We start from the raw sequence: 20,886 nt of genomic DNA, 5'->3' as shown, positions 1-20,886 counted from the left end.
GATAAGCTTTGAGGAGACAAGGGGCTGTTACCAATCTTCCAGAAGGGGAGTCACAAAAGGAGAAGGTCCCAGGTTCAGTCCCCGGCAGCACCTCCAGTTAAAAAGGACCAGGCAGGAGGTGTTGGGAAAGACCTCTCTCCACCTGAGACCCTGGAGAGCCGTTGCCAGTCTGACTAGACAATGCTGAACTGGATGGCCCAAAGGTCTGCTTCAGTATAAGGCAGCTTCACGTGTTCATAATCTTACAGGCTGTACTTTTAGGTCATGTCAAAATGTTACCCCAAGAAAAGCTAATCTGGATCTCTGTGATGAAATCTTTGCTTCTGCATGCCGAGCAGAGGCTCTACCACTGAGCCACGGCCCCTCTTTGCAGCTCTCCAGGGTCTCAGGCAGAGGTCTTTCCCACCACCTCCTGCCTGGTCCTTTTCAACTGGAGATGCTGCTGGGGATTGAACCCGGGACCTTCTGCATGCCAAGCAGAGGCTCTACCACTGAGCCACGGCCCCTCTTGACAGCTCTCCAGGGTCTCAGGCGGAGGTCTTTCCCACCACCTCCTGCCTGGTCCTTTTCAACTGGAGATGCTGCTGGGGATTGAACCCGGGACCTTCTGCATGCCAAGCAGAGGCTCTACCACTGAGCCACAGCCCCTCTCTACAGGTCTCCAGGGTCTCAGGCGGAGGTCTTTCCCATCACCTCCTGCCTGGTCCTTTTAACTGGAGATGCTGCCGGGGATTGAACCTGGGACCTTCTGCCTGCCAAGTAGAGGCTCTGCCACTGAGCCACGGCCCCTCTTGACAGCTCTCCAGGGTCTCAGGCGGAGTTCTCTCCCATCCCCTCCTGCCTGGTCCTTTTAACTGGAGATGCCGGGGATTGAACCTGGGACCTTTTGTGTGCCAAGCAGAAGCTCTGCCACTGAGCCACAGCCCCACAGTCCAATTATGCTGTGTAGGAAGTCCTAACATGGGCCCATTCAGCAGTAAAGGTTCAGGGCACCTTTCAGTTTTGTAAGGGAGCTCCGTGTGCAACGTAAGCGCTTGAACGTTCTAAGAGGTTTAATGCGGCGAACGGTCCCCCCACCTTCTATACAAACAACAGCCAAGCAACCAGTGTTTGCGTCCAGTTTCCAGAATAACACGGAGGGTAATTTTCCAAGCAAACAAAAAGACATTTACTCAAAAGCTCTTCCCAGGAATCATTACAAAAATACCAAAGTAAATTTGTTTATTCAACTTTTAAAGAACGGTTATGTACAAAACAAAATAAATAATTTCTTTATTTTTGTCCCGTCTAAGTAAAAAGATGTTGCCTATTTCTTTAATAATAATGGTGATAAAAAAGAAATCAGCAGTTGAATTCAAGATTGACAGTTCTACGCTGTTGGAGGAGCCTTTGGATCCACAGAGGGTCTGATGTCTCCTTTCGAAAGCTTTGATAAACGGAGAACCTGAAGAACGCGAGGCAGGCCGGACCTGAAGGGGGACAGCCCCAAAAGTAAGGGATTTCAGCCAGTCAGGCACGCGCATTACTAAGCCGAAGTAGCAATATCGGGGCCCTGACTGGAATTGTTAAAATAGTTGGACGAGTCAGCTATTTCACCCATATGTTTAAATAAAAGAAGGGGGGCGGGGAAACCACCTTGCTGGTGTGGGAATAGAAGACCCAAATCTTCACCTGCTAAGCACTGCAAATCACTTAACTTCGCCTTCTTTCACCAAACTACAGGAATGACCTTTTAGCAAAAAAAAAAAGTGTTCTCGAGCATTCTTCCATATCCGTCCAAATTGCTTTGGCTGTATTATTTTTGAAAGTCTGATCGATTTTAAGGGGAAACGGCCAATAAGCCCACGGCTATTCAGATATGTCTTTCTGTCTCTCAGTCCCCTTTTCCCTTCAACGGCTGGCTTTTTCGAGGGGGGGGGGGGAGAGGAACCTAATTTGCCTTTTGAGAAAACACCTCTGAACACAGAGCAAAAAGAAAGAAAAAAAGAAAAGCTCTCTAACTTTGAAGGATGTTTTGGTCCTTCAGGGGCTGCGAGATTTTGGCGCCACAAAGGAAATCTGGAGGGTTTGGACTACTGACCGAAAACCCACGGCCCCAATCCGTCACTAGCATATACTTGCAAAATGGCAAAAGGGGAGAGAAATAAATGGGGGAGGGAGGCTGAATTGGCTGTGACGCCTCTTCCTTCGTCAGATTCCAAAAGCCAGTTCTTCAGAGGGATTCCTTGGCGCGAGGATCCGCAACCATGGATTTCGACAGACACCTCCTCTCCATTTGGGCGCTTGACTGGCGGGGAGGGGAACGGCAGTCTCGCGTTACGCCAGGCCGGACTCTTTGGCCATGCTGTAGAAGATGCCTTTCTTCTGGAGGAGGGCGGCGGGAGAGTCGCACTCCACAATCTTGCCTTTGTCGAGGACGATGACTCTACAGCAAAAAAAAAAGAGAGAGAGAGAGAGCGGAAAAGCCAAGATCAGGAAGCAGATCATTCTGTGTGTCAAAGAAGGAGAAAGAAACAAATTCACATGACGGAGGAAGCTTGCAGGTTAAGCAGGCATCCAGACTTAATTTAATTAAGACGGGTAGGAGAACAAAGAATCAGACACGGAATGACTGCAGTGTGCCGTACTGCTAAGTAAAGGTAAAGGTTTCCCTTGCTCAAAAGCCAGTCGAATCCGATTCTAGGGGTGCGGTGCTCATCTCCATTTCCAAGCTGAAGAGCCAGCAGTGGCCAAAGACTTTTCTGTGGTCATGTGGCCGGCGTGACTAGACGGCGAGGCGCACGGAGCCAGGGCCGGCTCACCCGCTAGGCAAACTAGGCATTTGCCTAGAGCGCGGGCCGGCCCGAGGGGCGCCAAACAGGACCCAGCCCCCCCCACCCGCCAAAGGCCTAGGCTTCCCTGACTGCAAGAAGAAGCCCTGCTTCCCAGCGGCCCACCTCGCGCGTGCCTCAGCGCCCCTCTGGCCCTGCCCCTGCCAAAAGCCCCAGCTTTGCGGATCATTGCAAGTGGTGAACGTTTTTGCAAAAGCCAGCTCCGTCTTTTGGGCAGATCTTCAGCCCCGCGGGAGGAGCGACCAAAGGAGCAAGCCTCTCTCTCTCACACACACACACCCAGAGGCGCGGTCTGTTTCTTGCAGGGCAAGCCGGAAAGAAAAAGGGACATCCGCTTTGCTACTGGCAGAAATGCACTCCAAGGGTTAAAAAGAGAGAGAGAGAGGGTCCGCCCTCCTAGCCCCCCCCCCCCCCATGGGAAGGTGGCCCGGCTGCAACTAGCCGTCTCAAAGCACCCCCATTCCTCCAAGCCCAAGATTGGGTGAGTTGCAAATGCATTTGGGGTGGGGGGAGTCCCAGGGCAGCGGTAGAGGATGGGAAGGGCGGGGAACGCAAGCTGGCAAAGGGGGAATCCAAAAAAACCTGGGGGGAGGTGGGGGTGGGGGGTTAAGAAGCGTTCAGAAGTAGGGCTGGGTCCAAAAGCAGGCTGAGGACGTAGGCAGGGCGTGCTGCCTCCTCTAGACCAAGCAAGAAAAACCCCATCCTGGGAGGACCCCTGTCAAATAGTACCCCCGTCTGGATTCAGCACTAGTTTCTACACTCCGTTTGGTGTAGAGGTTAAGTGTGTGGACTCTAATCTGGGAGAACCGAGTTTGATCCCCCACTTGCACCTGCTGGATGACCTTGGACAAGACATAGTTCTGACAGAGCTGTTCTTTCAAGGACAGTTCTAAAAAGAGCTCTCTCAGCCCTGCCTACCTGCCAGGGTGTCTGTTGTGGGGAGGGGAAGGGAAAGGAGTTTGTCAGCCGCTCTGAGACTCCTTTGGGTAGTGAAGGGCCATGGGGTATACATCCAATCTCCTCCTCTTCTTCTCTCACCCTACCGCCTTCAAAGGTAAAAGTAAAGGTTTCCCTTGCTCGAAAGCCAGTCCAATCCGACTCCAGGGGGCAATGCTCCCTCTAAGCTGTGGAGTCTTGTGAGTAAAAATTCTACTTTATGAGCTACTGGCATTAAAGCTGTAAGTGAGTGATTTGCCTACTGCATAAATTAGTTTGCTCTGGAGCCATCATTCCCGAGCTAAGACAGAAATGTGTGAGCCGGAGGCTAAAAGCCCCGGGCTTGGGAAGAAGCACTACCTACCGCCTTCCTCCAGAGACTGCCGGCGGGCCCACCTCGCACCTTCCCTCATTGCAGTGAAGAAACAGACCTGTCTACTCAACCTACATTTAGCGATTAAGGGAACAGCAATACATTTGTACATTTGTGTTTTGATACTCAGCCTACATTGACTGCTGATTGAAGTCACAAGTATGAGAAGCGCCCTACAGATTAACAAATGCCAGGAGACGGGACGGGTGGGAAGGCTCGCTGGTCCAGGGAGCTCTACGGAACAGTAGATTAAGGGGCTCCAGAGTGGTAATTATAGACTAGGGAGAGATTCTGGTTCTATTTTGGTCGTTTTCTCCTTAAGCCTGTGATGCAGAGTGTCCTAGACTGTGTTGTTTGAGGCTGGGGTGTTACATTCAGATAACAGAACAGCACTCATTTCTATGCTGAAGGGATAAAATATCAGCAAAGTAAGGAGGGGGGCAAAAAGAAGTGTAAGATAACTGCCCTGCAATTCTTTCCCCCCTTTCAGAAGCAGGACTTGGAAGGGTGACATCTTCCCTCAGCGGTATAAAGCTCCCTGCATGCCTTGTTTTCTTGCTTTCTTTTTGTTAAGCTATCAAGAAGTCCAAGGGGTTTTTTTTGTTTTACAATTCATTACAAAACCTCTCAAACTTATTCCAGCCTCCCATTTGATAGGATTATTGGGGGGGGGGAGTTTACGCTTCCCAACCAGCAGGCGCTCCGCTGCTCTCCTAGACAGGCGGCTTCATCAGGAGTGTGCAAAAGCACCGTCAGCACAAAACCACCCAAAGTGGAGGGAAAGCTCTCCAAGCCCGGTTTCTCAGTCCCCTCCTTCCCCCGGCTGCGCCAGAACGCCCTCCAAAAACACCTCAGCAGGAGCAGGGGGGCTTTTCTGTCTTTTTCTCACAATTAAAAAATAAATAAATTAGCAATTTCAAAATTTGTGTTTTTAATTCTTCCTAAAACGCATTTATTTTTGAAAATTGGGGGGCGCACCGGGGGGTCGCCAGAAGGGATCCTCGCCTAGGGTGCAAAATACGCTTGGACCGCTGTTACCTTCCCACCGAAATGGCACCTATTTATCTACTTGCAATTTCTTGCTTTCGAACTGGTGGGTTGGCGGGAGTTGGGGCCAGAGACGGGAGCTCACTCCGTCACGCGGCACACTCAGGTCTCGAACTGCTGAACTACCGACCTTCCGGTCTGCAGCTCAGTGTCTTAACCACTTGAGCCACCGCGGCCCCTTGCCGTACTGCTACACTTCAGCAATAAGAGGAAGCAGCCAATTGTATGCTGGTATATCGTAAAGGACTTCTGTGAAATCAGAGATGCACACATGAAGCTGCCTTCTACTGAATGAGACCCTGGGTCCATTAAGGTTAGTACTGTCTACTCAAACTGGCAGCAGCTCTCCAGGGTCTCAGGCAGAGGTCTTTCCCATCACCTCCTGCCTGGTCCTTTTTAACTGGAGATGCTGCCGGGGACTGAACCTGGGACCTTCTGCGTGCCAGGCAGAGGCTCTTTCACTGAGCCACGGCCCCTCTTCACAGCTCTCCAGGGTCTCAGGCAGAGGTCTTTCCCATCACCTCCCGCCTGGTCCTTTTAAACTGAAGATGCTGCCGGGGACTGAACCTGGGACCTTCTGCATGCCAAGCAGATGTTCTGCCACTGAGCCACGGCCCCTCTTGACAGCTCTCCAGGGTCTCAGACAGAGGCCTTTCCCATCACTGACTCCCTGTCTAACTGGAGAGGCCGGGGATTGAACCTGGGAATTTCTGCATGTCACTCAGCCACGGCCCCTCCCCAGAACACATGAACACCTCTTACTGAATTAGATCACTGTTCCATTGAGTATTGTTTTCTCTGGCAGCAGCTCTCCAGGGTCTCAGGTAGGTCTTTCACATCTCCTGCTACCTGAATCCTTTTAACTGGAGATGCCGGGAATTGAACCTGCGACCGTCTGCATGCCAAGCAGAGGCTCTACCAGTAAGCTATGGGCCTTCCCGTAAAGATCATGGCTCGAGAATTCTCCTTTCAACCCTGGTTTTTTTTTGGGACTTTGCCTGCCCACATTCCCCAGTCCCACCCCCTGTGACAAACGGCCCCCCGTGGCTTTACCGTGTGTAGTCCATGATGGTGTTCAGCCGATGCGCGATGGTCAAGACTGTGCAGCCTTCAAACTGAGTCCGGATGGTCGACTGGATGAGGTCGTCTGTCTCCAGGTCTACAGCGGCGGTGGCTTCATCTAAAACCAAGATTTTGGACTTTCGCAGCAAGGCCCGGGCCAAGCAGACCAGCTGACGCTGCCCGACGCTGCAGGAAGAAATGGTGAAGGGAGGAAACCACAGTTCTGTAATCTGATCCTTGTTGCCAAAATAACTCCAAATACTATTATCTTGATTTCAGTAAGGCGTCTGATAAGGTTCCACATAATTTTCTTGTTGACAAATTGGTATAATGTGGTTGGAACCTATTGCCGTTAGGTGAATTGCACCCAAAGAGTGCTTGTGAATGGTTCCTCGTCCTCTCGGAGAAGAGCAACAAGTGCTGTCCTGGGACCTCTTTTGTTCAACATCTTTATAAATGACTAGGAGCAAGGCTAGTTGTAGGACCAAGACACCGGGCGCTAGAAGGATGTGAGATCTCCCTGCGGCCCTGGCCTGAATGTGCCGGTGGGACCCCATGGCGGCGGCACAGACCGCGACGGTGTCCCGGTGCGGGCGTGGGTAGTGGCCTCTGGGCTGGAGCCGCCGCAGACTGGCGACTCGCATTGGTCCTGGGCTGTGGGGGCCAGCGCGGCAGGAGGAGCGACCGTGGCGTGAGGGCCCTCCACCCGATGTGGGGGTTGGTCCGCCCGTTGTCTGTGAAGGGAATGAGAGCTAGCACGGTGCCGGCGCCCGCTGCCGAGAGTGCAGGCTCAAAGGGTGCTGGAATGGGTCGGCACTGTCTCCGTGGCCGGGCGGGCGGCAGCACCGTCGGGGCCGGATCAAGCGCTCTGCGGGTGAGCTCCCTGTGCAGGGTGGGCGGCAAGGTGAAGTGGGCTTTTGGGCAGCGACGATGGGCGAAGTGGTCTCCGGTCCCCATCTCCTCCCCCTGCTGCAGACTCCAGGGTGGAGGGGTGACAGAAGTGGCTGCCCCTGCCTCTGTGTCCGGCCAGGTGGTGGCATCCCGTGGGCTGCCTCCACTGCCGACAGGCCAGCGGGCTGCGCCCGGTGGCCAGGCATCCAGGCAAGTGGAGTCGGTGAATGGCGAGGGTGGCAGTGAAGTGGTGCAGGGCTGGCCGTCGATGCGTCCATCTCGCCCGACAGGTCTGCGGGCGGGACTGAGGTGATGGAGGGAGGCAATGTGGCCAGGGTATTGGACCCCCTCCTGAATGACAGGCCAGGGCCCCAAAGGCTGGGGAGGCGTGTGGAACGTCTCACACGAAAACTCTTTTATATATAAGGAGAGATTTGGATGACGGAACAGAGGGAATGCTTGCAGGTGATACTCAAAAGGGTGGGGGGGGGTAGCAAATACAGTAGAAGACAGAGTCAGGATACAGGATGATCTTGACAGGCTCGAAAACTGGGTTAATATAAATAAAATGAATTTCAATGGGGATAAATGTAAAGTTCTACATTTAGGTAGGAAAAATCAAATGCATAGTTACAGGATGAGGGAGACTAGTGTGTGCGAAAAGGATCTAGGGGTCTTACTAGACCATACACTGAACATGAGTCATCAGAGTGATGTGGTTGCTAACAAGGCAAATGTGATTTTGGCCTGTATCAACAGAAGTATAGTGTCCAGATCATGCAAAGTGACGGTATCACTTTACTCTGCTCCGGTTAGACCTCACCTAGAGTACTGTGTTCAGTTTTGGTCACCACAATTTAAGAAGGATCTAGACAAGCTGGAACGTGTCCAGAGGAGGGCAACGAAGATGGTGAGGGGTCTGGAGACCAAGTCCTGTGAGGAAAGGTTGAAGGAGCTGGGGATGTTTAGCCTGGAGAGGAGACGACTGAGAGGTGATATGACCACCATCTTCAAGTCTTTGAAGGGCTGTCACACAGAGGATGGTGTGGAGTTCTTTTCTGTTGCCCCAGAAGGTCGGACCAGAACCAAGGGGTTGAAATTAAATCAGAAGAGTTTTTGGCTAAACATGAGGAAGAACTTCCTAACATTTAGAGTCGTTCCTCAGTGAAACAGGATTCCTCGGGAGGTGGTGTGGGCTCTCCTCTCTCTATTTTTTTTTTTACAGTTTCTTTATAATTTTATTTGAAATTGAGTGCAAACAAGTGAATATCAACAACTAAACAACATAGAATGTTTCAGAGTAACAAGACAAACAGGATTACATAAACTTCAGAACGGAAGGGTTAATAGTGCAATTTGTTACAAGGATGTATCATTTGTAAGCGGCATGAGAGTATGGGGTCAGCAAATTAATTTTAGGCCTTTTAGAACTGTCCCATCCCATCACACGAACATGCCTTTTACTGAATCGGACCATCAAGGTCAGTCTGCCACTGAGCCACGGCCCCTCTTTGCAGCTCTCCAGGGTCCCAGGTGGGGGTCTTTCCCATCACCTCCTGCCTGGTCCTTTTTAGCAGGAGATTGAACCTGGGGCTTTCTGCATGCCAAGCAGATGTTCTACCGCTGAGCCACAGCCTCCTCCAACTGTTGTTTAAAATGGCTGGATTGCACTAGATTAAGAGTACTTGAGCAGAAGCAAAGTGAAGATAACAGCATTTTAAAAAAGGAAAAGAATGGCGGCCGAAACTTGTTTTGTACCTGAGGTTTTCTCCACCTTCTGAGCACTCATGATTGAGTTTGTCAGGCAGCGTGGAAACAAAGTTCTTCAAGTGCGCCAGTTCCAAGGACATCCAGACGTCTTCATCAGAATACTGGTCAAAAGGGTCCAGATTCATGCGCAGGGAGCCAGAAAACAGGATGGGGTCCTATTTGGGTGGCAGAATCACAATAAATGGGGACACATCACTCATTTTCTAAATTCTGACCCTGTAGCAATAGTTTTTAGGCATGGTCATGGCTAAACATGGCCATGGTTCCAAAACATGACAAAGGGCTCTCATCTGGCAAAGGGCTCTGCCAGTGCATAGAGCGGTGAATCATTTGGATTTCGTAGACAGGAAACACCTGCTGCGGGTGAGTGTTGCTTCGCCACACAATAGTGCTTCCTGTGTGGGAAATCCAAATGACCTGCAGCTCTATGCATAAGCAGAGCCCTTTGCTGGACAAGAGCCCTTTGCCATGTTTTGGAACCATGAAGCTCTAGAGGCAGCACAAGCAAGGACTTGGCCCACTGAGGTCCACAGAAACTGGGCAGGTCCGAGAAGAAGGCCTCAGCAAGACGAGCGGCCGCCAGGAACCCACGGGGGGGGGGGGATGATGCCTAAAGAGAGCCAAGGGGAGGGGGGATTCCCACCTACCTGGGGGATAATCGTGACCCTGAAGCGGAGGTCGTGGAGCCCAATTTTAGCGATGTCGATCCCGTCGATGAGAATCTCTCCTTTGGCGGCTTCGGTGATTCGGAAGAGGCCCAGGGCGAGGGAGGACTTCCCGGCGCCTGTCCTGCCAACGATGCCCACCTTCGGAGAAGGGCACGGGGGGAAAAACAGGCACTCTGGGCCTCCATTCTGGAAAGGGGGCGAGCAGTTTTGGAGGGGAAGCCTCCTTGCCCCCAACCAGATGTGCAGGAAGACACTCTGCTTTTTCAGAAAGTGGGTATGCGAGCCGCGGAAAACAGATCTTGCATCTTCCAAAGGTCACGTGGAATGCGACACATGGACACCTGTTCTGATTGGCTGCTGCTGGACCGTCTCCTCCCTCCTCTCTCAAATGGTCCCTTCCTGCCTCGACCTCCCCGCCGAGCTCCGGTTCCGCCTCCTCCTCTCCCCAGACAGCTCCCTTGGCCCATATCGGCTCCGGCAGGCCGATCGGGCCCACGACCCACTCACCTTTTCTCCCCCGTTGATGGTGACGTTGATGTCCCTCAGCACGAAATCCATGTCGGCTCTGTAGCGCAGCCCGTAGCCCCGGAACTCCACTCTGCCTTCCTGGGGCCAACTGCTCGGCGGGGCGGGGTGCTTCACAGTCCACGCTGCCTGGAAGAGACGAGACAAGGCGTTCTGGGGCACCGCTGAGGATGCCTTGAGCCGCCACCGTTTGCTTCGATATGGGACAACTGGGAGGATGACCGACACCAGGTCTAGAGTGTGGTTCTAGCAGCACTCAGGCAGAGGCATCGGAGGAGGAGGAGGAACGCCTTCCCCTCCCCACAACAGACACCCTGTGAGGCAGGCGGGGCTGAGAGAGCTCTTGACAGAAACTGGCTCTTTTTTTCAAGCACAGCTCTTGTCAGAACTACGGCTTGCCCAAGGTCATCCAGCAGGTGCAAGTGGAGGAGGAGTGGGGAATCAAACCCGGTTCTCCCAGATTAGAGTCCGCGCACTCAACCACTACACCAAACAGAAGACCTGGGAAAAGATCGCTCAGAAGTATTTATAGAAGAAGAAGAAGAGCAGGAGATTGGATTTATACCCCATGGCCCTTCACTACCCGAAGGACTCTCAGAGGGGCTTACAAGCTCCTTTTCCCTCCCCCTCCCCACAACAAGACACCCGGTGAGGCAGGTGGGGCTGAGAGAGCTCTGAGAGCTCTGAGAGAAAACCACTACACCAAACAGAAGACTCCACAGCTTAGAGGGACCACTGGGACCTGGGAAAAAATCGCTCAGAAGTATTTTGTGTATTGATATGAAAATGAAGTCTACGTTATCTCCTAAAATGTTCATATGTCTATATCGTTCGTTTATAATAGTCTTCCAACCATTTATAGAAGAAGAAGAAAAGCAGGAGATTGGATTTATACCCCATGGCCCTTCACTACCCGAAGGAGTCTCAGAGCGGTTTACAAACTCCTTTCCCCTCCCCTCCCCACAACAGGCACCCTTGTGAGGTGGGTGGGGCCGAGAGAGCTCTGACAGAAACGGCTCTTTTTCAAGGACAGCTCTTGCCAGAACTACGCCTTGCCCAAGGTCACACCAGCCAGGTACAAGGGGAGGAGTGGGGAATCAAACCTGGTTCTCCCAGATTAGAGTCCACGCACTTCACCACCACACCAAACTGGCTCATAGAGTTGGAAGGGACCTCCAGGGTCATCTAGTCCAACCCCCTGCACAATGCAGGAAAATCACAAATACCTCCCCTCCTCCACACCCACAGTGACCGGTGTTCTGCGCCCAGAAGATGACAAAAAACTTCCAGGGTCCCCGGCCAAACTGGCCTGGAGAAAAATTGCTTCCTGACCCCAAAGTGGTGATCGGCATTTCCCTGGGCATGTAAGAAAGGGCCACAAGGACTAAGCCCTGAGGCAACCCTTCCTGCCCTCCCTCTCATGATCTGTCTGAGTTCACAGAATCCGCATTGCTGTCAGATGGCCATCGAGTCTCTGCTTGAAAACCTCCAGAGAAGGGGAGCCCACCTCCTCCAGAGGAAGCCTGTTCCACTGAGGAACCGCTCAAACTGTCAGGAAGGTCTTCCTCGTGTTTAGCCGAAAACTCTTTGGATTTAATTTCAACCCGTTGGTTCTGGTCCAACCTTCTGGGGCAACAGAAAACAGCTCCGCTCCATCCTCTATGTATGACAGCCCTTCAAGTACTTGAAGTACATCAATGAAGCCGAGCGGTGCCACTTGGGGGGGGGGGATGATTGAAAACCCCCCCCTTTGGAAGAGTATGAGGCAGCCCATGGAACAGATGCACATTTGTAGAAGAGCAGGTGCTGGGAACAGCACGGCTGCTGGCCACACGGGACTATTCTTGCCCAAGCACAAATCAAACCTCTCTATTCCCCTGGAGGAACCTGATGTACCGCCCACCCGCCCACGCCCTGCCCTGCCAAGAGCTGCAGCGTGACCAGAGCAGAAGGCGGGAACTTCCTAGCAGAGCCTCTGCTTCACATGCAGGAGGTCCCAGGTTCAATCCCCGGCAGCATCTCCAGTTAAAAAGGACCAGGCAGGAGGTGATGGGAGAGACCTCCGCCTGAGACCCTGGAGGGCTGCGAAGAGGGGCTGTGGCTCAGCGGTAGAGCCTCTGCTTGGCATGCAGAAGGTCCCAGGTTCAGTCCTCGGCATCTCCAGTTAAAAAGGACCAGGCAGGAGGTGATGGGAAAGACCTCCGCCTGAGACCCTGGAGAGCTGCAAAGAGGGGCTGTGGCTCAGTGGCAGAGCCTCTGCTTGGCATGCAGAAGGTCCCAGGTTCAATCCCCGGCAGCATCTCCAGTTAAAAGGGCCAGGCAGGAGGTGATGGGAAAGACCTTTCTCCACCTGAGACCCCGGAGAGCTGTAAAGAGGGGCTGTGGCGCAGTTAAAAAGGACCAGGCAGTTTGGTGATGTGAAAGTCCTCCGCCTGAGACCCTGGAGAGCTGCTGCCAGTTTGAGTAGACAATGCTGACTTTGATGGACCCAGGCCTTATTCAGTATATGGCAGCTTCATTTGTTTGGCATAGTTTTATCATTTTATATACCAACAACCTAGATTTAGGTGACGGTAAGTATGCACCCTCTTCTTACACACATGGGAGTTTTCCGCAACTCACCTCATCTACTTGGATTGAAGGCGGACGCTTGGAATTCAGAATGGTTGGTAAATGTGTGCTTAATTGAAATGTATTACCTTTGAAAGCTCACGTCTTCATAAGCTTTCAAATACAGGTACATAAAAGCATACGATTATTAAAAACCTGAGAGAGGCACAGTCTGCCATGACTGAAATGCTGAAGTTCTAATTCTTATTCTTGTTAGCAAAAACAACGAGACATGACAATTAGGATCAACACAGGTCCCCCCTTCAAGCATCTTGACTTGGTCTGCAAAGGGGGAGGGGGATTCCAGAACATTTAAGGGAAGCAAGTTCCCAGGTCTGCAATGTTCACATCATGTCTGGGCGCTCTCACACGCACTAAACGCACTTCCAATCCACTTTGCAATCAATGCTCCCTCTAAGCTGTGGAGCCTCGTGAGCAAAAATTCTACTTTCGAGCAACTGGCATTAAAGTTGTGAGCGAGCAATTTGGCTGCTGAATAAATCAGTTTGCTCTGGAGCCATCCGTCACGAGCGAAGACAAAAATGCGTGAGCCGGAGGCTAAAAAACTGAGCTAGCTCACACTCACTCAGCTTAGAGGGAACACTGTTTGCAGTTGGATTTTACTGTGTGGAATGGACTGCATTATTTAGCCCAGGCAAACCCAATCTCATCAGTTCCAAGCCTTGGAAAACTAACACCTGAATGCTGCCTGCTTGTCTAAAGACTGGAAAGACCCGTTCAAGCGATTTTATGGCAACCATCTTGTCTGATCTGTTTTTATATTTGGCAATTGGTGCCCTAAACTGTGAGCTGCCCTGAGCCCGTTCGCAGGGAGGGCGGGATAGAAACAAACCAGGCACACACACACACACACACACACAGATGCAGCGATCCAGAAAAGAGCAGCAGTAACTGCATTTGGCCACTTGAGGGAGCTCAGAGGCCTTTGAGAAAACGCAGCTCAACGTCCCCATGTCGGGGAGAGCCTTTGCCACGTCCCAGTTCCAAAACCGGGAATCACAGCCAAGCCTCCCAGATCAGAGTCCTCTTAAACATACCTCTTTTTCCTTTTCGGAGTATTCTTTGACTCTTTCCACGGCGACGATGTTTGTTTCCATCTCAGACGACATGCGAACCAGCCAATTCAAATAGGTGGTGATCTACGGAAAGGAGAAAACAGAAGATGCCAATCCAGAGACTGCGCGGCAGGCGTTTCATTTTTATTCTCGTTATGTTGTTTATAGCCCGCCTTTCTCACAGGGACTTGAGGGGGAGGACACAGAGGGAGTCAGTATGATTGACAAAACGGAATGTTCCGTAACCGGTGCATTGGGACATTAGATGTCCGGAACCACCCGAAAGAACTCAAGCACTACAGGCGTATTCACACGGACCATTCAGCGGTACAGAAAATAAACAAATAGGATCCTGCTTACAATAAGTGAAACACGGCAGTATAGCCCGCAGTCCCTGATCATTTATCCAAGCAAGTTTGTAAAACCATTTTGTGCCGTTCACCTCTATTGCCTGCACGGAAAAGCCTCTCTTGAATAGATTCAGGCGGGGCGCCGTGCTGGCCTGAAGCAAAGGAGCAAAAAAGTTCAAGTCCACTTTGATCCTGGGTATAAGCTTTGCATGCATGCACACCTTGAAGTCCAATAAAGTTTGATCCTGGGTATAAGCTTTCACGTGCAGGCACACCTTTAAGACACACAAAGTTTAATCCTGGGTATAAGCTTTCGCGTGGTATCTGAAGATGTGCCGCATGCACATAAAAGCTTATACCCAGAATTCGACTTTGTGGGTCTTAAAGGTGCCATTGGACTCAAACCTTGTCGTGTTGCTTCAGACCGACACGGTGATCGCCTGAATACATTTTGATAAAGATAGCAATGTTTTGGTCCTATTCCTGGATGAGACCATCTGACACAGACTTAAGAGCATTCTAGTAAAGGTAAAGGTTCCCTTGCTCGAAAGCCAGTCGAATCCGACTCTAGGGTTGCGGTGCTCATCTCCGTTTCAAAGCCGAAGAGCCAGCGCTGTCCGAAGGCGTTTCCGTGGACATGTGGCCGGCATGACTAAACACCAAGGCCACGCACGGAATGCTGTTACCTTCCCACTGAAGTGGTACCTATTTATCTACTTGCAATTTCTTGCTCTCGAACTGCTAGGTTGGCAGGAACTGGAACTAGAGACGGGAGCTCACTCCGTCTTGAGGCACACTCGGGTCTCGAACTGCTGAACTACCGACCTTCTACAGCCTGCAGTTCAGCATCTCAACCACTTGAGCCACCGCAGCTCCTTAAGAACATTCTACGGGGTGCTAAAGATCTCCGTGCTTCAACTGCCTCCTGAAGAAAGACAGTTGGAGCCAGGCACACCCTTCCCTGGGGAGGTTGTTCCCTAATTGGGGGGATGCCACAAAAAAGGCCCTGTCTCACGGGCCCACCGGATTATCATCCCAATACTTTCTGATTTGCAAAAGCTGTAGCCATTCCCAGAGGTCACGCCCAAAAGGAAGATTAGGGAATTCCTTGGCACGAGGAGTTCTGAAGGACAAGGCGGTCCCGTCTTCGCTACCTGCAGCGCGTAGAGGATGGAGAGTCCCACCAGGCCTGGGCTGAGGCTGTGGCGCGCCACCACTGCAAAGAGAGCGGCAAAGAGGACGATGCAGTTCCCCACGTACTCCAGGCGCACGGCCAGCCACCTGCAGGAGAGGAACAAGCAGTTAGGGGGGATCCCAGCTCAAGATATACCGGCCACTGTCGCTGGAGGCAGCAGCAGCTCTCTGGAGTCCCACACAAAGGAAGTTCTTCTCCAATACCCTTGAGTAGAAGGGGCCAAGGAGAGCCAGTCTGGTGCCGTGGTGAGGAGCGCGGACTCTCGGCTGGGAGAACCGGGTTTGATTCCCCCCTACTCCACATGCAGCTGCTGGTGTGACCTTGGGTCAGTCACAAGTTCTCTTAGAGCTGTTCTCTCAAGGGCAGTCCTTGAAAGAGCTCTCTCAGCCCCACCTGCCTCACAGGGTGTCTGTTGTGGGGAGGGGAAAGGAAAGCCGCTCTGAGACTCCAAGTGAGGGGCGGGGTATCAATCCAATCTCTGGATAGAGCAGGTAGAGAAAGAGAACTCATGGGCACTCCATGACATTGCTCAGCAGTCGGGTTAGAACGGATAAAAGGAAGACCTTCTTCACCCAAAGAGTGATTAACACATGGAATTCACTGCCACAGGAGGTGGTGGCGGCTACAAGCATAGACAGCTTCAAGAGGGAACTGGATAAACATGGAGTAGAGGTCCATCGGTGCCTATTAGCCACAAGGTATAGATAGGAACTCTCAGTCTGGGGCAAGGGATGCTCTGTATTCTTGGTGCTTGGGGGGGGGGGGTCAATAGTGGGAGGGCTGCTGGACCTCCTGAGGGCACCTGGCATTTTTGGCCACTGTGTGACACAGAGTGCTGGACTGGGTGGGCCATTGGCCTGACCCAACATTGGCTTCTCTTGTGTTCTTCTTCAAGTGAAATATGCAAAGCATCTGCCCAGGGAACTTCCACAACTGTTCCGAGTCCCCAATCACACCCTGCAAGGCAGATCTGCCCCCTGTAGACTGTTTGAGTCCACAAGACAGAACAAAACCCAAGGACAGGGAAAGGGGAGGAGAAGGAACAGGCTCCTGCTGTTTCTTTTAAGATTCCTGCAGGAGTGTGTGTGTGTGGGGGACCAACAGAGGTTTCTACATCTAGAGTCGAGTCCAGCAGACACCTTAGAGACCAAGACGATTTTCGGGGGGTGAGTTTTCGAGAGTCGGAGCTCCGTTTGTATCAGGTGAAGGGGAGAGTCTGGACTCTCGAAATTCCGTACCCCCAAAATCTTGTCGGTCGCAAAGGAGCTGCTGGACTCAAAATCTTGCTCCCCTGCTGCAGATCAACGGGGCTCCCCTCTGGAAATATCTTCAAAAGGGTTTCCGGAGGCTCCCGAGGCCAGAGAACAGGAACCACTGCTGGGAAGGGCAGCCAGGCAGGAGCGAAAGTTCTTTAAGGGCCGGGATGTGTCACCGGGTGACCAAGGTCAAGATCATTCCTGCCATGGTATTCCCCGCTTACTAGCTCTGGGTGTGAAAGTCGGACAATGAGGAAAGAAAGATACTTCTGAGCAATGCTCCCGCTAAGCTGTGGGGTCTTGCGAGCAAAAATTCTCCTCTGTGAGCTCCTGGCATTAAAGTTGTGAGCGAGCGATTTGGCTCCCGCATAACTTAGAAGAAGAAGACGAGATTGGATTTATACCCCATAGCCCTTCACTACCCAAGGGAGTCTCAGAGCGGCTCACAAACTCCTTTCCCTTCCCCTCCCCACAACAGACACCCTGTGAGCAATGTTCCCTCTAAGCTGTGGAGGCTTGTGAGAAAAAATTCTCCTCTGTGAGCTCCTGGCATTAAAGTTGTGAGTGAGCGATTTGGCTACTGTATAACTTAGAAGAAGAAGAAGAGATTGGATTTATACCCCGCCCTTCACTACCACAGGGAGTCTCAGAGCGGCTCACAAACTCCTTTTCCCTCCCCCTCCCCACAACAGACACCCTCTGTGAGGTAGGTGGGGCTGAGAGAGCTCTTGACAGAAACTGCTCTTTTTCAGGGACAGCTTTTATCAGAACTGTGGCTTGCCCAAGGTCATCCAGCCAGGTGCAAGTGGAGGAGTGGGGAATCAAACCCAGTTCTCCCAGATTAGAGTTCGCGCACTTCACCACGACACCAAACTTAGTCTGCTCCGGAGCCACATCCTTCCTGAGCGAAGACAGAAATGTGTGAGCCGGGGGCTAAAAAACTGGGAGCTAGCTCACACTAACTCAGCTCAGAGGGAACACTGCTTCTGAGATGTGGCGTTGGAGGGGAGTTTTATGGGTACCGTGGACCGCCCAAAAGACGAATAATTAGGTTCTACATCAAATTAACTAAATAAATGTAACAAACAAACATACAATGGGGGAATCAATTCATTAATTTTCTCTCCCTCCAAACAAAAGTAAATTTCTACACCTTAACATATCAGTTTAAACTTTTGCACATATTGCTATCTATGTTCTTATTATATTCTTATTATGTTTTGTCTCGGTTGCAACACACATTTTGCCTTAGCTCAGGAAAGATGGCTGTGGAGCAAACTAATCTTTTTTCCCCTCCCAGATATTAAACAGTTCTTTTTTTTTAGATTAATAAACAGTAAAGTCCATCAAAACCACTAAAACAATGAAATACAATAAAAGCAGCATTATAAAATTACAAAGAACAAATCAACTCAGGTAGCTAAAACGCAGTTAAAATACTTCAGCAATTAAAATACTTTGCAGTAAAACGATTTCAGCAAAGTACAAACACAATGTTAGCAGAAAGCCTGGAGGAATGGAAAATATTTTTTACTGGATCCTTAAAATTTGTCCTTGGGGAGGGTGTTCCACAGTAAGGCTGCAGCTCCATAACCCCCTCCCCTCTCCTTTAGATAGCCATTCCCCTCTCTTTAGATGGCCCACGTTGCAGAGCTTTAAATTACAATCTCAACCAGTGGGCAGACTGATACAGAATAAAGTGGTTCTACTAGTGCCCCAGGCTGTGTAGGGACTTGGAAGGGAATCATGAGCAAACTAATCCAGGGCTATTTTTGGGCAGGAACGCACAGGAACGGAGTTCCAGCTGGCTCCTGAGTTGGCCACGCCCAGCAGGAACTCATTAGCATAATAGGGCACACCCAACAGCAGGAACTCATTAGGACTGGCTACATTAGGGGTGTGTGGCCTAGCACGCAAAGGAGTCCCTGCTACAAAAAAGGCCCTGGGTTTTGACCACAAACAAGGTAAACAGAATAAGAAGCAAAAGGTGGGTGTGGCTGGATGACCACACTGCTGGTAACATGGGTGTGTGGCCTAATGTGCTAATAAGCAGTGCTGTCAGGGGTGTGGCCTAATATGCTAATGAGTTTCTACTGTTGGGTGTGGCCTATTATGCTAATGAGTTCCTGCTGGGCTTTTTCTACAAAAAGAGCCCTGAACTAATCTATGCAGCTGGCAAATCGCTTGCTCACAACTTGAATGCTGGTAGCTCACCGAGTAGAATTTTTGCTCACGAAACTCCACGGCTTAAAGGGAGCACTGGATGGGATCCAGAGGATGACAAAAACTCCCTTCCCTCCAAACCCGTGGGAGGTAAGGCCAGGGGGTGCAGGGCTACGGGGGTCTGTCGGCAGCCGCTCTGGGCGACGGCCGTGGCGCACGCATCCACCCACCCACCTGTTGGCGACGATGCTGGGGAAGTAGGCCTTCTGGTTCTCGTCCACCTTCAGGTCGCTCTGCTGGATGAAGCGCTGCTGCTCCTCGAAGGCCCGGATGACGCTGACGCCCAGGAGCGTCTCGTTGAAGTGCGAGTAGACCGGGGAGCGGCTGACCGACTCCAGGCGCTTCAGCTGGCGGGAAGTGGCGACGTAGAAGCGCTGGGGAGGGAGGGCCAGAGCCAAGGGTCAGGGAGGAAAGAGGCGCACGGACGCCAGGGCGGACCAGGACAACAGGGAAAGGGAGTCAAGGCGGCCCAGAATGCCATGGGATCCTGGTGAAACCCTATGAACCTTAAAAAACAAAGCATCTAGTCCTCAAGACTGTGGTGTTAAGGCCGGGGGGGGGGGGGGAAATCATGGTATGCCTGAACTAAGGATGTGTTCTCTCTTATAGTCTCCTCCACATAACACAAGAATATGCCTGATACCATATCAGACTCTGGGTCCATCAAAGTGAGTATTGTCTACTCAGCAGGTCTCCAGGGTCTCAGGCAGAGAGGTCTTTCCCATCGCCTCCTGCCTGGTCCTTTTAACTGGAGATGCCGCTGGGGATTGAACCAGGGACCTTCTGCATGCCAAGTCACGGCTCTACCACTGAGCCACGGCCCCTCTTGACAGCTCTCCAGGGTCTCAGGCAGAGAGGTCTTTCCCATCGCCTCCTGCCTGGTCCTTTTAACTGGAGATGCCGCTGGGGATTGAACCAGGGACCTTCTGCATGCCAAGTCACGGCTCTACCACTGAGCCACGGCCCCTCTTGACAGCTCTCCAGGGTCTCAGGCAGAGAGGTCTTTCCCATCGCCTCCTGCCTGGTCCTTTTAACTGGAGATGCCGCTGGGGATTGAACCAGGGACCTTCTGCATGCCAAGTCACGGCTCTACCACTGAGCCACGGCCCCTCTTGACAGCTCTCCAGGGTCTCAGGCAGAGAGGTCTTTCCCATCACCTCCTGCCTGGGCCTTTTTAACTGGGGATGCCGGGGACTGAACCTGGGACCTTCTGCACGCCAAGCAGAGGCTCTGCCACTGAGCCATGCCCCCCCCCAAGGAAACGGTTTGATACTGGGTCAAGCTTTAGGATCTGTAGATGAGACTTCAGCTCCGGGAGATTGGAGGGAGGACATGGGAAGGGCCACCGGTCAGTCTGGGGGTCCCGAGCCAGGCGCTTCCCCCCCACACACCTGCACGAAGAAGTAGACGAAGCCCAGCGGAGGGATGACCACGGCGGCGATGGGGGTGGCCAGGAGGATGATGATGCAGGCCCCGATGACGTTGAAGAGGGAGCCCATGAACATCTTGATGACCTGGGGGATGGTGGAGTCGATGGTGTCGATCTCCTTGGAGAAGCGGTTCACCAGGTTGCCGCTGGGCGTCCGCTCGAAGAAGCTCATGGGGCAGCGCAGGACGTTGTGGAGCAAGTCGACGTGGAGGCGGCGGGAGGCCAAGATCCCTCCCACCGAGACTGCCATGGAGTAACCGAAGACGGCGATACCTTTGAGACAAACACAGCCCCCCCCCCCCCATGACGGTCAGCGCCCGGAAAGGGGGGGGGGGGGAGAGGCAACCCCTGCTCGGTCGGTGGGGCAAAGTGCCAGGCTGCACCCGAAGGACACTGGAGAACAGACTCAGACCCCAGATGATCTTGTCAGGGTGCCTGCGCCCAGGGGTCATTTCCTGCAGGAGCGCACAGGAGCGGAGCTCCGGCAGTAAAGAGCCCAAGGGGCGGGCACATGCAACAAGCCCCACCCCCTGCTCCCAGCAGCCCTCAGTCAGAGCAAGAAGCAGCCAGGTAAGTTGCTCTTCGGCTTAGAAATGGAGATGAGCACCGCCCCCTAGAGTCAGATTCGACTGGCTTTTGAGCAA

The 20,886-nt window shown here is 52.2% G+C and overlaps 1 protein-coding gene across 1 annotated transcript in view; it reads right to left on the bottom strand.

The window, feature by feature from the left end:
* Nucleotides 1-870: 870 nt before the first annotated feature.
* Nucleotides 871-20,886, bottom strand: part of ABCC1 (ATP binding cassette subfamily C member 1) — a 97,994-nt gene continuing 77,978 nt past the window's right edge. Inside the window, exons 25-33 of the mRNA XM_015409879.1 lie at nt 20,205-20,515; nt 18,988-19,187; nt 15,294-15,420; nt 13,772-13,873; nt 10,086-10,232; nt 9,558-9,716; nt 8,899-9,065; nt 6,241-6,435; nt 871-2,425 (exon numbers count right to left, since the gene is read on the bottom strand). Coding sequence (XP_015265365.1) covers nt 2,317-2,425; nt 6,241-6,435; nt 8,899-9,065; nt 9,558-9,716; nt 10,086-10,232; nt 13,772-13,873; nt 15,294-15,420; nt 18,988-19,187; nt 20,205-20,515 — 1,517 coding nt within the window. The 3' untranslated portion in view covers nt 871-2,316. The remainder of the gene's footprint in view (nt 2,426-6,240; nt 6,436-8,898; nt 9,066-9,557; nt 9,717-10,085; nt 10,233-13,771; nt 13,874-15,293; nt 15,421-18,987; nt 19,188-20,204; nt 20,516-20,886) is intronic.

Source organism: Gekko japonicus, unplaced genomic scaffold (assembly GCF_001447785.1).
Source record: "Gekko japonicus isolate JY-2015 unplaced genomic scaffold, Gekko_japonicus_V1.1 scaffold78, whole genome shotgun sequence".
NCBI classification, from domain to species: Eukaryota; Metazoa; Chordata; class Lepidosauria; order Squamata; family Gekkonidae; genus Gekko; species Gekko japonicus.
This window is presented reverse-complemented; position numbering and strand designations above follow the sequence as displayed.